We start from the raw sequence: 21,566 nt of genomic DNA on the forward strand, positions 1-21,566 counted from the left end.
GTTTCTGCACGTTGGATTTACTGAAGATAATATGTTGTTGATGGATACTCGCGATGTATGTAACAAGATTGTATGTCAGATATTGATTGGATTTGCTTTCAGCAAACTAAAGAACGTTTATATACAGCTGTTGCAATAACACATCAAAGATAATCACGGTTTTGCTCGAATTGCATCCGTTGCGCGTGATTCAAAGACTGCTTGTTACAATCTCCTATTTTGTTCAAATCCGTACAAAATACTCAATTCCCGTTTGTCTTTGATTGGTTGAATATGCGATTGTCAGAAAGGAATGGTACGTGAATTGAACAGGATTTTTTAAAAGGGTTTGAAGCGTAAAAATCTCGTTTTACTTTCACAATCTTGAAGCGATGAAAAACGCTGTTAAAAATCTTATTTCGATAAAATTTATTTTATAAATTAAATAACACGAACTTTTACTATAGTGTTATGTTCTTACAAAATAATATATTAATAGAATAAAATATCGGGATGAGAATCATCTTTTCTTCAGGATTTTCTTCATCTTTGCTTATGAATACTTCAAGACTCCTTTATCTTATTTTATTCATTCATTTCAATATTGCATAGAAAACACTTAAGTTTTATTCGATAAGATCTTATAATTCGCGTATCATGCGATCTCTTCACGCTCACGATCGTCTCGTATCGCTTCTGGCTATAAGTTATTCTGATTTGCACATGAAATTGGATGCATCGATTTTTAGCGATACATTTATCGGTGGTACTCGCGTTATCCGATAAGACAAATGCCGTAGGCGAATGACAAAAGTAGTCTAGATTAGAATTGGAACATTTAGATCGCTCGGAAGTGCTTCGCGAAGGTACACCGGCCATTTTATAAAATCACCGTCCATCTATTCGGATTGGAAAATGTATTCAGTCTACTGAGTGATTCTGTTGAATATTACTTTATCATCTTACTCACACACCTTTTGTTCTTCGCGCACGTATAAAGCTTGCGAAGAAGAAGAACAATTCTTCGAAATTACAGCTATTTTATCAGATTAAAGCGCGCTCGCTTTCGTACAATGGAACATGAAAGTCGCTCAATTTCACCTCGCCATTAAGTGAGCGTAACAAAATGATTTTCATAAGGGAAAGTGTACATTAGGAAAACGACGTTTGAAAGAACCTACTAAAACTAACAAGCTTTGCTATTATAAATAATCGCCTTATATACCGTTGTTTGTAATATAATAATTTCTTCATTTATCGCATTTCCTCTTTTTTTTTCTTTTCATCTACCTTCGCACATTTATTATATCGCGTATAAAAATTTACAAACAAAATATAGTAGTCGTAACAGTATATTGCTTTCCACTTTATCGCCAAATTTAATTCATCATCTACATATCTTGAATCCTGCACGAAAACTAAAAAAGAATGTTAATTCGCTAATTCTTTACATCCCATGATAATAAGATTAATTAGTCAGTGTGAATGTGTGTTATTATGCTCTCGAATATTTATTTTATTTATCTCATACATGGAGGAATATGACTAGAGGCGATTTACAGCGATAACAGAACTCGACCATTTACAGTTCAATTTTCTCGTTTTCCAGAGGATACTTGAAATGGAGTTTTGTAGACGGAATACGAACTATATACATATATTTCGTACATGTTTTATAAATAATGTAAAATATATGTACAAATGCCATGGTGAGACAGATAAATGGCTAATACTCTTGCAGAAAAGCGTATGTTTGTAAACAGCTTGTTTTAGACTTGGATTTTCGCTTGGCATGGGAACCTTTGAAAACTGTTTAGTAGTATTGTCTTTACTCAAAGCGTCTCTCGAATTGAAAAAGAAGAATGTGGTTCTTCCGCTGTGCGCATGTATTGTCGAAAGCAAACGAGTGGGCTAAAACAAAATACGTGTTCCGTTTCACGATGCAGAGAAGCTACTATCTCGAAACATTCGTAGAAGAGAGGAAAAAAGGCGGGAATAAAGAGGAAGGACAGATCGAGCGAGATGCGTTTCAAATGCCTTCTCTTTTCATCCAAAGAAACTAAAGGGCATCAACGTGCATACCGGAATGTTTTCTAGAATATTGTTGGAAAGCATCGAAGGAAGGGAGAAAAGCACAGGAGGCTATACATTCCCGTTAAATCATTCGTAAAATCGTAGGTGCCTCCACAGCACGGAGTGCGATTTTTCCGATGCGAAAGCGGAAGCATTTCTTTGCACGCAACAGTCCTTGTATTCCAAAAATTCAACAAGATTGTCCAAAGACACCACTTATCTGCGAAAAAATAAAAATAAATTTGACAAGATGTGCTTGAGACCTCATGATAAATTGAAGTGTTATTTTTTTTTTATTTTCTGTTTACGTGCATAGCAGCGAAGTTTGTGCACCTGAATATTGTGTTGCGGTTAAATCATTTGTAAAATCGTAGACGTTGCGATGTTAGCACCTTATTTTTAGAATTTTCATTGCTTCCAAGAGATCGATACTGAGCAGAGATATCCTTCAAATTCCTTCCTTCTATGCATATAGCGGAAATCATAAAATTTTCTCGCGTTCAGAATATGTTGTTGAAAATTTTATGATTTTAAAATTGAAAATCATGAAGCTAAAAATAGATGATGCGCGCGCCATTCCTATAATTCTGAAAATTTGTATATTTTACTACTGGTCTTCCTGTTGAATCACTTAACTCAATCACTGAAAATTATACAAATCCCGAAAATTGTGCTAGTCATTCACTATACTATGGATAGATATTATGCGGTATGGCAAACTCGTACTAGTGTATATTCTGGGATAATTGTACTTAATACATATAATAGCTTGGTTACTAAATTAAGGGAAGCTCAACCGGTCTAGATTAACAAAGTAATTCACGAGTCCCTATGGATTACCAATGACCACTACTTCGAAATAGTAAAGCTTCTATATAGATTGTTTATTCTCTCGACAATCGACCGTCGGAAATTGATTGATATATGTATATATATCATAATAATATACATATATCTATCAATCTATTTGTATATGTATAAAATTTGATATCAGTATAGATATCGTAGATATCAGAATTTAATTAGGTATTATTATCTATGATGTTAATTTTCGTTTATTATTGTGATATGTACGATATACCTATTTGTATGTAGAATAACTCCGGCAAATACGCCACGCTAAAATTTATGCTGCAGAAGTCAGAAAAAATAGAAGAAGTGGGGATAATTTTCCCGCAACTATTCTGTTACATGCCTTTATGTTATATTAATACAGTGTTATGATTTCAATTTCTTATTATTAATATTAATAAAATTATTGTGAGTTGAATCGATTTATATCACTGTGTTAAGCGCCATCATAAATTATAATCTATATAAAATGATTATTGTAGGACATACAAAAGACTTAGTGGTTATTTCGCAATACATGAATGTAGAGGAATAGAACATATATAGGAATAGAACATAAAACATATATTGTATAACAAAATACAAGTACTTTGCTCTTGTATTCTTTGTTTAGTTTGTTGTCTTGTATATCTCCCATCTATTAGGGATATATGGCATTTTTAACAAGCGGGATTTATGCCCAAAGCTACAAAGTGCGCAGATTGAATTCAGTGCACTAAATAAACGCATTACATGAAATATGTATCTCATGTCACATAACTCTTGTATTATAATACATCTAGGAAAATTGTAATTATTATTTATTACTTTATATACATATTTATCGTTTTCTTATTCCTTAATAAAACTTTATAAATGCATTTTATAAGTTATTGTGTTATTTTACGTCTTATTTATATGCATTATTTGTGCATATAAATAAGACGTAATGCATTTGAAATTTTTTATGAGCCGTACATACCCCTCCTCTCCCTATGAGTAGCCATATATCCCACCCTTATGGAATATACGGCAAAAATGCAAGGGTTTAAAAAAGTTTATTTTTTTATATGTGTGAAATATAAATATTTCGGATTTCTAATATTTTTTTCATAATAATAGATAGTACAAAGTTTTTACTGATATAGCTCATTTACTTTAAACATGATAAATAATACTTAATAAATTAAGTTTTTGATAGGTGCGACGTATATACCGGAGTTACTCTATCATATATTTGTTGATACGACATACTGTAAAAGTGCAGTGTTTAAAATATTTACGTTTAAAACATCTTTGCAAAACAAACGTTTAATATACTTTAATTTTAAACAGTTCCATCTTCAGATAAACTATGTGGCTTATCCTTCTCTTATTGGATAAACGGAAGAGTAAGAACATAAGAGAGTAAGACAGTAAATTGAAGTTTATCGAAAGATGAAACAACTCAGTCTTATAGTATTTTAAATCCAAATACATAGCGTTTTGTTTATTAAAAAGATTAGATGTGAAATATCTTTAAGTGTTTAAAAAATGGAGATAAGAATAAAATATTTTACTTGTAATATCTTAAAATTAAACACTTTTTTTCTAACGTAAATGTATTTAAAGTAAATTCGAGAAATAGAAACGAGAATAACGACAATGTTATATCCGAAACATGTTGGAGTAATGCAGAAGGAAACCGGAAACTAAAGTAAGAGAATGTTTTCGTGAATGTACAGCTTTATTTTCTGCGTGGCTTAAAGCAAAGTCAGTCGCTGTATTGAAAGGAATTGCAATTTATCGGAAATATAACCATCAGCCATCACTTGCCACCAGCAGCGTTGCGTGATGGTCGACAATATTTGAAGCAACCATAGAAATATACGTCATCGAACAAGCTTCAAGATCTTGTTGAAGCTTATTGAGATAGACTGTTGTTTTAGTACAAAGATCTTTTCGTATAAATATTACTGAAAATGGTTTTTTTAAATATACATTAAAAAATTTATCGAATTATTCTCGGTAAATCAAAGAACTGAAATTTGTCTCCTGTTGAACTCCTATTTAATTGTAATTTGATTACAAAATTATGTTAATTCACATTATTAAATAAATCATGTAAATGTGACGAGATGTTTAAATAATTAACTCTAACTAATCGATATTTATTTCGAAATTTTCTGATATTTGCGGATCTAGTGTATTTTAAATTAATGTATCTTTGTTTAAAGTTAAAGTAACCGAAGGATTTTTTTCATTTTGAAGATCAAAATTTCAAGCATAAGATTACTTAATTTAAAATTATGTAAAATTATAAAAAACGTTTGTTATAAACAATTTTTCACAACGTAGTTGAAGATGTTCGGATCCATTAGATTAGCGAATATATTGATTAAGGTTAATAAAAAATTAAATATACGATAAAAAATTAAATGTACGAACAATATAATGAAGAAATCGATAGATGTTGTTGTGATAAACAATTAAATAAGTTTTATACTATAAAAGAAAACACATTATTGCCTATAGTACATATACAATTATTCACATCCGATAAAAGTTCTAACAAGATTAATGATGAGAAAGAGTACTGTAATATAAAAATTTCAAGAGTAGAATAATTGTCCCGCTTCACATTCAAGTCTGTTAATTAAGTACGCTTCATCCTTTCGCGGAAATCAAAAAGGTTCCGGGAGACATATTCATTATCTCATGGACCATCGATTTCGACGTTCTCACCCGAGGGAATCCGCGGGCGTCGGCCAAGTCGGCGACGACCTGGAGTTAACAGCGCGAGTTTAAAAGTGATTTATCTCTGATTTATGGAGGAAAGAGCACGGTACGGAAGCCGAAAGTTTCTCGGCTTCTCGGCGACGAGGCGGAAAGAATTATCGGCCGGGCACAATGGACAGGCGGTGATATCGTTTACACGTCGAATCCCACGGCTGTCCGTTCTGTACGAAGACAAAAAGAATGTCGGCCGCCTTCTTCGCCTTTGGGCATGGAAAAAAATATCATGGCTTCTGTGAGCTTGGATTTTCAGAGCGGAGCCCAGCGTAGCCGTTAGGAACGGGCGCTGCTGCGTCGAGACCGCCGAGACGATGCAGTTGAATTTTCACAGCGATAGAAGTTTGTAATGAAAAATTTAATTCGCCGAGGAAACGGGAGTTATTCTCAACAGAATATTTTCGCTACGGCAAACGTTTTACTACTGCTTGCAATGTCGCTGTTCATACTCCGTCAAACCTTTGATATTTTTCGCTTCAAGACGTTCTTCTCGTACGCCCCAGACTAGTCCGTTTGCAAATATAGTTCGTGTGTACTTTGTATTCCAAAGCTTAATGAAGGAACTTGATGTAAATGTACTGACGTCAATGCAAGTCCTACATTCTTGTTGCTTTAACGTGCGGTATAAACGCAATTTATCTAAAAGCACTTACACATTATTGGCAAGATTCTGCCTCACTAGTTTCCTCTTGGCCGCGCGTGCGTTTGCGAAATCCTGTAGTGAAATATTCATGGCGATGGTATTCGCGACTACCAGCAGCGTAATTCCGCGCACGATTCGTGGGACGTCGATTCAAAGTAGAAGAGGTAACCTCGTTTCACGCGGACGAAACTTTTCTCTCCCCGTTTCTAGCGATGTTCCTCCCTCTTTGAGCTGACGTCGAAACGTTACAGGAAACGTGTCGCTCCGTTCCCAAAGGAGGTTTCGTCGGGTAGTCGATGTTCAGAAAATATCCGTAAGTTGGTGACGCGAGCAGAAACATTTGTCTAGGATCGTAGTTCGAGAGCCGCATGCAAAAGTTTCATACAACATTCATTCGGGACGTGAAATAATAAAATGAGACAGAATAGTTTATCAAGATTCACACATCAAGAAAAGATTCACGCTTTGTTGTTTGCGCTTGTGATGCGCAACAATTAAGTTCAAAACTTCATTACGTATAAGACACTTGTATGTATCTTTCCATTCTTCTCATGTTCTCGGTTCAATGCTACATACAAGAGGATATCACTGGCGCACTGGTGTGTCTCACATCACACCATCCTTTTCGGAAACAGCCGGAAGTAGAAAGGTATCAGCTGGTTGAAGTCTGGAGCTGAGAGTTCCAAGTTTCTTGATTGCACGATTCATAACGCTCAGAATTCGAGCGTATTTGCCCGAATCCTCTCTTCTCCCCATCCTTTAATTCTCTCCATGCCGGTCTTGTTCTCAGCTGCCGCGTGATACGACGACGGATCCTTACTTCCGGACGAGATAGATCGTCCATTATGGTCGAAACTCGAATTTGCGCCGCTATGGAAGACGATCACGAGCGAGAATTATGTCGGATCAAACGGGCGTGCGGAGAAACGAATGTTTCTCAACGTGCGAACAGCGAGCACCGGAATCTCAACATATAGTAATTTATCATTTTCCAATGTGGAATCATTTATTCCGCAGTGCGAGAAATATTTTAGAACGTTCGAAACATAGTTCCAGCATTTCTACATTAGCGAAGTATCATTTACCGATCTCCTTCTTTCGCAATCTCGGATACATAGCTCCCCCCCCTCTTTTTAAAAAGTTGCAAGCTACAATAGTTGAATGAGAAGTCGCAAGAGCAACGATTTAAAAAATTCCGCGCAAGCTGACGCGAAAGCGGAGGCGACCATGTAAGAAGCACGTCTTCGAGCTCGCCCGGATGTAACGGGTTAAATTGAGGGAAAAATTGAACCAGTCTTATTTCAGTGTGCAATGTTTCGTAATCTGTTAAAATGGGTATATTAAAATGGGGTAATGTACTGCAGTTTAATTTTCTTCCTTCATTTTTGCATTACGCGTTTACCATTTTCATGTCTTTGTTCCGCGCTGTCAGTTCCCTTTCCATCACGCGCAGGAAACTCGTTGAACGTATATACCTGATGTACACGCTATCTACATATGCATCTCTATAGATATATGTCCTTTGAGAGCGAAGCTGAACTTTCACAAGTGTTCTGCAAACAAGATCATAGGAATCTACACACACGAACGTTTTCTGAAGTACCTTCTAAGCAATTTTTTTTTTTTACGTAAATGTATTAATTTGTTACGATACATATTTCATGTCTGCTCTATTACATATTGAGAGCTGATTAAAATTCACTTCTGAAGGAATATTAAAAAATTATTGCTTAAATTCTTTTCTGTAATAAATCGAGTTACCATAGAAATGTCTAATTTTTTTATATAATGGAATTGAAGTACTGAAATTGACATGTGCAAAATTCAAAATTCAAAAACGACAGGTTAACGATGAAATGAGAGAAAAAAAATGTTGGAAATGTAACGTATAATTTAATGATAAATAAGGCTCGCAGACGCTTCTTTGACTAACTGCACACGAATCTTACCCTAGACTTTTCTCAAAAACGAGATTATAATAGTTTAAAAAATTATGATTTTAATGATTACAAAAAAATAATAGGTCGACGACCATTCTGAAAAGATATTTACGTGCATAAACTTGCCTATAAATTAAATCTCGAAAAGTAAACAATCTCATCTTGTTTTCGTTCGATGAAAATGCAGCTCTTGATTTACTATCGTATGTTCCATACTATTTCATTAAAGTATACAAGTGTATTTTTAATATTTTATTCAAATTATGCAGATATTTGTAATTTTGGGTGAGTCCTGGTGAGGCAACCCAAATTTTCGGCACTTTAAGAAACTAGCTTAATCGCGGCGATATATTTACCTACGGCAATGTATTTACATACGTACATACATTATAAATACGTCATAGATATAATGTAAATACGCAAACTGTCATTTTCTCTGAATAGAACCATAAAACAAGGCGAACGTGTTCCTTATTTGGCTTTAGAGCATGGATGGAGACACGTGCGGCCAATTGAAGTTCCATTCCACAAAAGTTGCTCTGGTAACTTCCTAGCGACCTCCGCTCCCGGACTCAACTCAAGAACCACAGGCTGACGGTAATTGAGGACAAATAGAGAAAATACTTTTGATAGTGGCCGCAACGACGATCATCCCAGTGTTCCGTACGAGCGGTTAGACGTTTCATTAAAGGATATTGCCGTTGCTCAGAAGGAAAGGGAGGGAGAACTTCTTAAGGGTGAACCGGTTACAGCTTACTGTTTGACGACGGTGGGTTAGTGAACGAGCAAGAAAATAACCCTCTGCCGACAGTCGTTGCTTGAGAAATCTTGAGCGCGACATCAACGATTATTAGATCTTTGATACGGAAGGATGGAACTCCGGAAATGTCAAATCAGGTCAAAGATTAATTGAAATCGACAATTTCGTAATATGATTGCATCAATCGTAGATATCAGTCTTAACATAAAATACGTATTTCATTTTCTTTTTATGATAATATGAACATTTAAAATATTATTTGACATTGTAAAATTATACGATTATTCGCGTTTATAATAAAAATCAATTTGTGAATCATATTTATATATTTGTTTTATTAAATTTCGAGTGTAAAGCTGATATTTAGGTATATCACTGCTTCGAAGAGAATATTCACTAACAAATAAAAAAAGAGAAAGAAGTCGAATGCTTGCCTCTTTTCTTTCGCTAGTTCCACTCCGTTACCCATTCGTGCTGCCAACAGCTGACATGGAATACAGGTGAAGTTAACAAGGTTGTCAGAATATCGGAGCGTTCCTGAAAGTAAAAATGGAAGTAAAAATCGCAGAACATCGCCGTACTTCGAATCGCAATGTAATAAACGAATTGATACGTTAACATTATAAATAGTTTATAATATTATGAATTATTAGAGCGATATTACTTTGGATCTCTCATTACTATTTCGGCATTCATTCACTTCGTTAGTCTTTTGTAGGGCAAGTTTGGAGGGGTTTTAACGATGTCGTCGTGACAGAGGAGAGAATGGGGCTAGTAGTCTGTAAGAAGCTGAGGCTTTATTAAAGCCTCCTATAATATTAAAGAGGCCAAGAGACTGTCGGTGTCTCGTACGTGCTTATACTGCACGAATATAATCGCGGTCTCCAGAACGCATCTGGGATATACCGAAACTGTACTTTCTTGTTACATTATGAGATTATATAAAAATACGACGACATTATAATACAGGCGTATATATTACTGTTATACAGATATAAATTCACAAAGAAATATTATTCTCTCTTAGAATACAAAAAAATGTATTCATTATAAACACAACGTGAACGGATAAAATATCAAAGTGTAACATGATGTATGACGTATCTTGATTATACCCGTATTTCGCAAGAAATAATAATTCAATGTGAAACTCGACGATTCAATTTTTTTCTCTCTACGTGTAATATCTCGCCGTTTCTTGTATTTCAGTTTCAGAATTCGGGATTATCAACGTCGCTCTGTCCGCAGACGATTGATCGTAAACGAAAGTATTTTTATTCAGTCCCGCTGTTATCTACGCAATCTATTTTGCAAGGATGTTTACTGCAGTTGACTCGTTGTTATGGCGTAAGGTAATCACGCTACCGTATACGTTTTAAACAGGATGTTCTCTCTTGGACGTCGTTATACTTCACGGCAATGTTTCCCTGCGCGAGAAACGCTTCAGTTACAGCACGAGAACCGAGTGACCGAGCTGTCGTTTCGTGGTTACGACGTCGTTGCCGTATCGGCGTATATTGCCAGCGAAAGAGACCCGACCCCCCGGTTTGCGTCAGTTCCGCAGAAGGGATGAATTTTGCGAGCGCGGAAAGGGATGATGGTGTATAGGTAGATGAGGACATTCGGTTGGATGGGTTTACCCGCAGAGCTCGGTTTCAGGTCAAATTAAACATGAAGTTGCGCGATCGTTCCGGCTTGCGTAGAACGTTTCCTTCACAGGAGATCCACAACGAATCATAGATTGAACCGTGCATGCATTCCGCTTTGTGGTGCTGTACGGTATATCTAAACGTTTAATTTTATATCACGATTAGAATGAATATATGCTGCGAGGTCAGAAATATTAATAGAAAGGAGACAGCTGCATCTTCATCTCCGCGTTCATCAAATGCAGACGAGCAATTTAACGAGTGTTATGTAGCATGTTATACGGACACCAGTTAATTGAATCGCGTACGAAACAATGGGGACGTGATATTAAAATAATGGTTTGATTTGCTTGCTTGTTTCACTAGTTCGCGGTACATTCACGAATTCAGCTAATTAAAACAGTCATACTCATTACATGCTCTATCACAGAATAATCTTTCGTTAATGTACAATTGATTGTGACGTTAACCCACATGGGGAATTCGTGCATTGCTGGAAATTTAATGCGTGTTGCACGGCGTTACGCGTCATCGTTGATACACATCACTACTTTTCTCTCCCCTTGCTACGTTGCCTGTGGTTTACCGCATTGAATGATGATATTAATTAATTGTGGGAATATTAGTATTACGCAAGCATAGACGTGCTCAATTTGTTAAACAAAAGTGGAATCGAGTGCAAATGCAATAATAATACTTGTCAGAATATTGTATTACTCGTACAAAATACATATTAAACTATATATGAATATGAAATTTAATAACTAATAGATTTTACGTTTTCTATATCTTCGGGAAACGACATTGAAATGAGTTAAGAGTTAAGTAACAAGGTAAATTTGATAACATTGTATAAAAGTTTTATAACTTTCTGTGTAAATAATAAGTTAATCTAGACAGCTAGTGAATAAATCGAATAAATAAGGAAAAGGTCAAGGCACTCAGTCTTGATCTAAAGATTTAAAGATTAGATCTTGATATTTAATAATATTTTTTATATGTAAATTCTAAATATATTTTTTGTTATATAAACTGCGCTCACTTTCAACACAATTATGAACTAAAGTTGAAATAATATCACAATTAAATTGATACTTATTTGATTTTTTCATATAGTGATCATATAGTGAAATTAGTGATCTGAAAAAGTAACGTTCCTTTTCATTACTCACTTCGTCATTTCTGTATAAAACTTGCATAGATAATTTAATGCTAGTAATTATCAATACTGAATAATAGTTTACCGAAAAATTTTATCCTAGATTTCAGTATATCCAACTAAACTATAGAATGTTTTCTATTAAAATAAGCACCAAGTATATATTGTAAAAATTGGAGGATTTGCCTCTAATATAATAAGATATTCTAATTACACAGGCTCACAAAAAAAAGTATCTTGTGCTGAGATGAAGACTCAGTTATTTTTATGTATTTTGAGTCGCTGAATATAAATCTGACATTAAAATAGAACCATCCAGAGTAAATTTTCAATCTAGAGAAAAATGACCTATTTGTACTATTTTTGAGCAATTTTTTCGTTCTAGATTGAAAATTTGTTCTGGATGGTCCTATTTTGATGTCAGATTCGTATTCAACGACTTAAAAATACGTAAGAATAGCTGGGTCTCCACCCCAGCACAAAATACTTTTTTTTATGGACCTGTGTTATTTAGAATATTTCTCTATTGTGGAGTAGAATATATTTTAATTTTAACACACACACACACACATACACACATGCACTCGCGCGTACGCACGCACGTATATACGCATGTAATATGTACATGACACTCACAAAAATTCCAATTTGTACTTGCTCTCAAAACAGCTGATTAGTTCCGATAAATTGTATTGAAGCAGCTACTTTTTCACTTCTTCCATTCGTAATGAACAACACTATACAGTGATCGAACACTGAATCCTGTTTTCTCCTTCTAACGCGAAGAGAAAGAAATATAAATAACTCTAAACTCGTGCAGCTACTTCAGGAATAAAAAACAAATCTTTATTCAAAAGGTATATCTCGAAGTCTTTAATCTCGAACACGTCAGGACACGGTATAGCGCGGATTTACATGCATGCGCAAACACGAAGGCTTCTTCTTCTTTTTTGTTAATGGCTCCTCCGAAATTATAAACGGAGGTCGATGCGGCCAGAAAACATAAAAACAAAAGGGTGATGCATGGACGCGCGTCAAGACAAACGGATGGATCGTCCAAAACCGTGGGACAGCTATATGTTTCTCAAGTCTAAGTCGGCAACACTTTCAAAAATATACAAGATAAAAGCACCCGAGCCGAGACGCGTCCGTGAACGAGTGATTCTTCAGAATTGGTAAACATGAAGACGAGTATTATTTGTTAATCAAGCACTGAAATGCTTAGAATATTTTCTTTATTTCTGATATTATTCTTATCAAGATATATTTATAGAAGAATATTCTAAATTTTTTAGAATATTCGATTAGAGGATACCTTTAAACGGAATTATTCTCAAATACAGAATACGATTTTTTCGGTAATTCGTATCTTAAGGAATAGAAAAAATAACATAACAATATAAGAAAAAGAATTTAAAGAAGACTAAGATTCCGAGCGGGAAATAATGAGCGAACTTTCAAGGAAGTATAGTACTTCATATAATCAATTAGAACTCGAGAATGAGTGAGATGTTAATGGAGTTCAGCTAAGTATAAACTAGAGCAAACTAGTATCGAGTCGAACAAACGCATCAACACTCACCATCTCATATCTATTTGTGTCGTAAATCCCTCGATTCCATGCTGTGTAACTGTGGGACGCGTTCCCGTAATAGATCATCATTTCTACGTTAAATATACTCGTACACGTATATTTTAGTAATGTGTTTGTACCTTCGCCTAAGAATGAAAAATGGCGTATGTCTGTTGAGCTTTCGGAAAATTGATGGAATATGAAAAGGATTGATGTAAAGTGGATTGAAACAAACGGGCTCTACGACCATAGGCGCATAATAAACGATTTTATCATTCATTTACACTTCGCACGCGTTTGCTTCTTTATCTTTCAATGGTAGTTCCATCATTCGTAGTTAAGACAAATGCCCCATCAGTCATTTTCCTTTTTTTCAAAATTGACCATTATTCCTTGCCATAAATCTGACAGATGCCAAAGAGGCACATGAAAGAATCTATCGCAAAGTGGTCATCGTAACCTCTGTTGTCTTAAGCAGACCCTTCAGTTGTGGTTCGTCGTTTCTAGCTGCTTCGGAGACTTGGCTTTCATTCTCCTTGACGTTGACGGAGTATTGTTTCCCCGAGCAAGATTTCCTCCGGGTCCACTTGCTGCAGGAGCATGTACAGCGATATGACAAAAAAAAACGAGATTGTAATGAAATGTCAACTCAATGTTTATCTTCCGCTAGCTTTGTTTGAATGTTTGATATTTGTTTAAGTATTCGATTAACCATACTATATAAAACAATATGATGTCATTTTTGAAAAGACATTTTAAATATTGCACCGTTAATATTTCAGTACTGCCATTTTTATGCAAAGCATCGGGAGAATATCTCGTATATTTGCTCGTATTTCATTTATTTCGTATTTGCATACAATTCACGCCAAATTTGGAAGATAAATGTTAGTTGTTATTCCCCGCTGGTACTGTTTTGTTATAATTGAATGATTAATTGCATCCCCGTTTTCTCTCTCTCTCTCTCTCTCTCTCTCTCTCTCTCTCTCTCTCTCTCTCGCTTTGCTGAAAGCGTACATTCATCAATGTCTCTCATATCTATAATTACAGTTCTCAATTCAATGATAATGTTAATGTCGGTAATGGTTTTTGTTTCATCTTCGAATGATTTGTCAAGCACATCGGAGAACAATATATTGCTAGATAAGATATGAACAATTCGCTTGACAGTTAATATAAGCGATTTACCTTCGCGCTATCATACAAGTTATTTCAAATATGTATTTATATCGAATAATTTAAAAAAAATTAATGATATTTTAATTTATAATGAATGATAAATTTAAGACAATTAGTTTATGTATCAAATTGGAATGTCTACATATATTAGTTAGCTTAATACGTATAATACGTTAAACGTTATATATAATATAATCGGCTTAACAAACGGATTTTAATATATTTCTTTAGAACGAACTTTATTCCTTTAGAGAACGAACCAGAAATTCACTGATATCTCGCTATTCTTGCTCTGCAGTTTCTGTTCCCCTTGCAGATCGTATCCCCGTGATTCCGTGGAATTAATTCGTTAAGAGGTGGGAGGTCGGTCGTCCCACCGTGATAGACGGGGGTTCGTAAATTTTAAAGGTACACCTGGTACACTCTAGCCCAGTAGAGCGAAAGGAAGGAAGGAAGAGAGATGAGTACGACGGGTAAATCCAGCTTCCGGTAGCAGGTCGGCTTCCCTGGCTGGAGTTGATCCTTGAGAATCTCGGTTATTCACTCGTGCTGGGCTGTCGATAACTTGGACAATCTTAACCCCGCCCACTTTCTTTTCTCTTTTACACTTTCACGGACTCGCTCGTCTTGTCCATCATCTCGTTTGTCACGAAGAAGATCTTTGGTTTGGCTTCTTCACACATCTTTCGGATCAGCCTTCTCGTGTTACACCGCTAAATCCAATATCAAGCTGTCGCTTCCTATTTTCTGAGAGGATCTACACGTAGCCCTTGCCACTATTGCACTTCTGGTACTATTTTCTTTTCGCTCCTAAGACAAAAGCGATTCAGACGAAGAATTGCTTTGTATAACCGCAACTTGTTGAGTGAAGAGAATTTTTGAAATTAGACTGAAGTGAGCACTTTCAGTTTTTAGCAAATACAATATACAAATATAAGCTAAATGTACACATATCTTCCGTTTATGCAGTAACGTTTACTTTCTTTTTATATTATAATGTCATTTTACATCGTTTTATGTTGCAGGTGACTGGCATCGTAGGCAGAGCGGATGTTCTAGCGTGTATCTTCTTTTTGCTGTCCTTTCTTGCCTATCATGGGTGAGTACTTTAATAACTTAAACTTTTTCGTCTTACTGAAGTTCCAGGCATTTAATTTTCTTCAAGATTAACAAATATGGATATGCAAATGGTTTATACTTATGTGTGTGTGTGTGTGTGTGTGTGTGTGTTGTGTGTGTGTGTGTGTGTGTGTGTGTGTGTGTGTGTGTGTGTGTGTGTGTGTGTGAGAGAGAGAGAGAGAGAGAGAGAGAAAGATTATATACAACAAATATAAATTTTACAGTTACGTAGAAAATAATTTAGCTAACTTAAGTAGAAAAAATTCCGCAATCGCCTTACATTATACTTATATATATATATATATATATATATATATATATATATATATATTTATATATGTATATATATACATATATAATTATTTTAGAAAAAAAAAATATAATTATTTTATCTAAATTTTAAGTAACTCTCCTTTTATTTAAATAATAAAAGGAGAATTACTTAAAAATTACTTCTGCAACAAATAAATTAAAATCCAAATTAAAACTGAGTAAAAAATAACTTATAATAATTAATTTAAAAAATAATTGCTATATGAACGCATGCAGTTTGCTGAAAAACAATCATACAATTTTGAAAATATAATTTTTGTAAAATAAAAATTTTAAAGTATTATTTAAATTTTATACAAATCTATTTTTGCTGAGATCTTTAGAGAATATATATAATTATTTTAGAATTAAATATTTTATAAAAAAATGTATAATTATTTTAGATAATACATAATTATCTTATATCTGTAATTAATTAATAGGTTCAAAATTCAATGCTTACAGAAATTATATTTTCATAATTGTATGATTATTTTTCAGCAAACTGCATGCGTTCATATAGCAATTATTTTCTTAGTAAAAATAAATTTGTATAAAATTTTAAAGTATTATTCAAATTTTACACACATTTATTTTTGCTAAGATCTTTAGAGAATATATAATTATTTTAGAAAAAATATATAATTATTTTATTTCTAAATTTTAAATAACTTTCCTTTTATCTAAATTATGTAAAAGGAGACTTACTTAAAAATTACATCTGTAACAAATAAATTAAAATCCAAATTAAAACTGAATAAAAAAATAACTAATAATCATTACTTTAAAAAATAATTGCTATATGAACGCATGCAGTTTGCTGAAAAACAATCATACAATTTTGAAAATATAATTTTTGTAAGCATTGGATTTTGAACCCATTATTTAATTAGATATAAAACAATCATGTATTATCTAAAATAAAAATTTTAAAGTATTATTTAAATTTTATACAAATCTATTTTTGCTAAGATCTTTAGAGAATATATAATTATTTTAGAATTATATATTTTATAAAAAAATGTATAATTATTTTAGATAATACATAATTATCTTATATCTGTAATTAATTAATGGGTTCAAAATTCAATGCTTACAAAAATTATATTTTCATAATTGTATGATTATTTTTCAGCAAACTGCATGCGTTCATATAGCAATCATTTTCTTAGTAAAAATAAATTTGTACAAAATTTTAAAGTATTATTCAAATTTTACACACATTTATTTTTTCTAAGATCTTTAGAGAATATATATAATTATTTTAGAAAAAATATATAATTATTTTATTTCTAAATTTTAAATAACTCTCCTTTTATCTAAATTATGTAAAAGGAGAATTACTTAAAAATTACATGTGTAACAAATAAATTAAAATCCAAATTAAAACTGAATAAAAAAATAACTAATAATCATTACTTAAAAAATAATTGCTATATGAACGCATGCAGTTTGCTGAAAAACAATCATACAATTTTGAAAATATAATTTTTGTAAGCATTTTGAACCCATTATTTAATTAGATATAAAACAATCATGTATTATCTAAAATAAAAATTTTAAAGTATTATTTAAATTTTATACAAATCTATTTTTGCTAAGATCTTTAGAGAATATATATAATTATTTTAAAATTATGTTTTATGAAAAAATGTATAATTATTCTTATACTTTAAAATTTTCTACAAATTTATTTTTACTAAGAAAATAATTGCTATATGAACGCATGCAGTTTGCTGAAAAATAATCAATTATGAAAATATAATTTTTGTAAGCATTGAATTTTGAACCCATTATTTAATTACAGATATAAGATAATTATGTAATATCTAAAATAATTATACATTTTTTATGAAATATATAATTCTAAAATAATTCTAAAATATATAATTCTAAAATAATTATATATATTCTTTAAAGATCTTAGTAAAAATAAATTTGTTTAAAATTTTAAAATATTTGAATTTTATACAAATTTATTTTTGCTAAAATTTTCTTTAGAGAATATATATAATTATTTTAGAAAAAATATAGTACTTTATCTAAATTTTTCGTAACTCTTCTTTTATCTAAAATCTAAATTATGTAAAAAGAGAGTTACTTAAAAATTACTTTTAAAATTTTATACAAATTTATTTTTGCTAAGATCTTCTTTAAAAAATATATATACAATATTTATTTTAGAGAATATATAATTACCTTAGGGAATGTAAAATTATTTTATATATATATAGAATTAATTTATATAATTATTTTATAGGATATAGAATTATTTAAATCATTTTATTTAACAATGATTTAAAAATAATCATTTTTAAATAATTGTCACATAAAAAGATTTAAAAACTAGCGAAAAAAGATTAATATTACACAAATAAAAAATAATATTTACCGCCAGGTTGCTCCATCAGTGCCCGATGTCTCTCCCAGACCTCCACCTCCTCTCAGAATATGCACAGGACACTCACGTAAAACACTCGCGAATACTAATCGCGCGCGGACTATAACTTGAGTCCAATAACTAGAACGGCACTCGCGAAACGCGCGACGCGACGAACCGGCTGCGGTTCGTTCATTTTCAAATAAATCGGCGACGTTAGCTTCCCCGTTGGATTTTTACACGAAGAGAATGATTTTACTCAATATCTAAAAATTTATCTAGATATATACATTCAGACATATCCGAAAATTTTTAGATATTTGAGAAAAATCATTTTTTTCGTGTAAAATATCCTCTGGGTACTGAACCCCCTCACCACGTCAAGGTGTACCCGTGAGAGGGAAGATAATCTGAAAAATGTAATAAATAGCTATATTACTATGCTATTATTGCAATCGGTTAACTTTTAGAAACGAATATCACGTCTGCAATCCGTTATCATTGCGAAAAAGTCAAAGCAAATAAAAGGGCTGAATCTTTTATTTATTCATAGATAATGTCTGTAAGATATGATTAGAATCTATAAAATAGGCTAGAGATTAATAAAAGGAAGATGTGTTTCTTTTATTAATTGTTTCAAAATTACGGTTAATTTTTTAACGGATCGTAACGAAAGATGCACAAAAACAAAAATTAATTAAATTATTAAACTGTATTAATTATATTGAAAGCAGGAATTTCGATTTTTTTGCATAAGAGTATTCATATCAACGTTGCTTTTCTATGACTCGTGTGATACCGTTCATACAAACAAGTAGCCGTGCATACTGCTCCTTTTCACATTTCTTTTTGAAACATATAATAATCGCAAAAAGTGCTAGGTATAATAAAATGTTAATGAAATGTTGTATTTTATGAATATTCACATAATACGATTACTAATATGAATAATTATTCATAAAGTATAATACAACGTTTCGTATTGTATTAGACATTCTTCGCGAAAAAGATTTCAAAAAATAATGTGAAAAAAAGTCGCGACACGGCTACGTTGTTTGTACGAGCTTCGGTAAGGGAATAATAACTGCGCGATAACTAGGCGTAAACATGACGCGCCGTTCCGTGCCACCTCGTACCATCCCCAACCGAAGGTCACGCGCCAACCGTCTAACTGTCGAAATACTAATGTTAACGCCTATTACAAAATCAGTAAAATAATCTATACATTACATTTTAATATTCTTCGATGAATATTACACGATGCTTTATGGTACGATTTATTTCGTTTTATTTATCGTTACGCACACAACTCATCTATGTTTTAGGCCGGTATTCATAGTCAGGGCTTTTATTCAAGACCGTCTTAAGTATAATTTTAAGAAGTCACGAATCAGAGATCCGTATTAACATCGTAAGACATTACTTAAGACAGTCTTGAAATAAGATCGGACTATGAATACACCGCCCTTAAATATCTAATTAATATATCTGTAAATGTGTAATATATGATATTTCTATTTATATCCATTATTATATTTAGTTCAAATTGTTTCATAATTTAAAAAATGTTTGCGTTTATCTTTACTTAAAGAATATATATTATTAATCTTTATTTGAACGTAAATCGTCAAAGAGAGTAATAAAGATTGAGATATAACTCTGATACACACCTTAGTTTTGAGCAATATTACTATTTGAGTATCCTTATGTAATTAATTAACAGTTCGCGTTCGTGAATCTCTAATTTTCGTAGATTAATGCGCGAGCGCCTCACGCCACACGTCCGTCTTGCTGCGAAGTCGTCGAGCGAAAAGGATGACGATCGGCCACCGCGCCGCGCCCCCCCTACGCCTTCGCCTCGCGACCCCCTTCCCCTCCCCGAGCTTTTCGCCGGATGCTATTTATAGCGTATTTAGGCGTTTGAAAAATATTGAACGGTTAGTACAATTATTCAAGTATTTTATATGATTTTGACAAACGGATATCGCCGTACATTTCGCGTTTTGCTTTGTGGCATCTCGGGCACAATTCTATATTACTTGCATAATTCTTTTAAACGAATTACTAATTATTAGATATTTTTGATATTCCAACATTATATCTCAATTTTCATAATTCTTTTTAATGATTCATACTTCAATAAAGATTGATAAAATATTATATATATGTTCTTTATATAAAGATAACTGCAAATTTTCCTAATATCGTGAAACAATTTGTGCCGAATACAGCTTTAGCTAAGAGTACTAAATATCTTGTTAATCATTATTTAATTTTTCAGTTAATAAATTAATTTAAGACACTACTGTAACGCCGATCATGGCTCGATAAAATAACATACGAATTATTTAAAATAAAAAAAAGAAAATAAGAGGTTCAGAAACTTATTTAAAATATAAAATCGTAGGAATATGTGCAAAAAGCAGGTGCAAAAACTTGTTTAAAATAAAAGATATAAAATAGTTTCCGGAAACTTATATAAAATATTGAATAAGAAATAAGTCAGAAGTGTAGTTATTTAAAATAATGAATTAATACTAAATAACGCTTTTAATTTTTTTAATTTAAATTACATACATTAATTTTCGTCGCTTTTGCAAGTAAATGAAAATAATTAAACGGTTCTTACGTACATTTTGACATCTTTAGAAAGTATTTGTAAAGTTGGATATTTATAACAAATTGTATATAAATTGTTATAACTAAATATAATTAACAAAATAAGAAAACTGTATTTTTTTATACAAAAATGTAAAACTCTGAAGCAAAAATATTTAAAGGATAAATATGTTTTATATATAATATATATAATAATATATGTTTTTAAACATGTACATTATTCCAATTATAAATGTTTTGAATGTTAATTTTAAGATATTGAAACATATTTATCCTTTAAATATTTTTGCTTCAGAGTTTTACATTTTTGTATAAAAAAATACAGTTTTCTTATTTTGTTAATTATATTTAATTATAACAATTTATATACAATTTGTTATAAATATCCAACTTTACAAATACTTTCTAAAGATGTCAAAATGTACGTAAGAACCGCTTAATAATTTTCATTTACTTGCAAAAGCGACGAAAATTAATATGTAATTTAAATAAAAAAATTAAAAGCGTTATTTAGTATTAATTCATTATTTTAAATAACTACACTTCTGACTTATTTCTTATTCAATATTTTATATAAG

The 21,566-nt window shown here is 32.2% G+C and overlaps 1 protein-coding gene and 1 long non-coding RNA gene across 5 annotated transcripts in view; one reads left to right on the top strand and one right to left on the bottom strand.

Annotated features, from left to right (window-relative positions):
* Positions 1-21,566, top strand: part of LOC105149042 (protein O-mannosyl-transferase TMTC1) — a 222,199-nt gene that overhangs the window by 129,343 nt on the left and 71,290 nt on the right. For all 3 annotated transcript variants that reach the window (XR_015548279.1, XM_087416076.1, XM_011061177.2), the window contains exon 4: positions 15,584-15,657. Coding sequence is in view for 2 of the 3 variants with exons in the window: in XM_087416076.1 (XP_087272202.1) it covers positions 15,584-15,657 (74 nt within the window). In the remaining variant the exon portion in view is untranslated. The remainder of the gene's footprint in view (positions 1-15,583; positions 15,658-21,566) is intronic.
* Positions 1,249-20,697, bottom strand: LOC147906659 (uncharacterized). Of its 2 annotated transcripts, XR_015548281.1 has the most exons (4): positions 20,040-20,697; positions 18,382-18,779; positions 13,389-13,969; positions 1,249-9,535 (listed from the first exon to the last, which is right to left on the bottom strand). It is a non-coding gene; the product is annotated as an uncharacterized LOC147906659 (long non-coding RNA). The 2 variants fall into 2 exon arrangements; XR_015548282.1 differs by lacking the exon at positions 13,389-13,969.

Source organism: Acromyrmex echinatior, chromosome 19, assembly GCF_024713525.1.
Source record: "Acromyrmex echinatior isolate Ae372 chromosome 19, ASM2471352v2, whole genome shotgun sequence".
NCBI classification, from domain to species: domain Eukaryota; kingdom Metazoa; phylum Arthropoda; class Insecta; order Hymenoptera; family Formicidae; genus Acromyrmex; species Acromyrmex echinatior.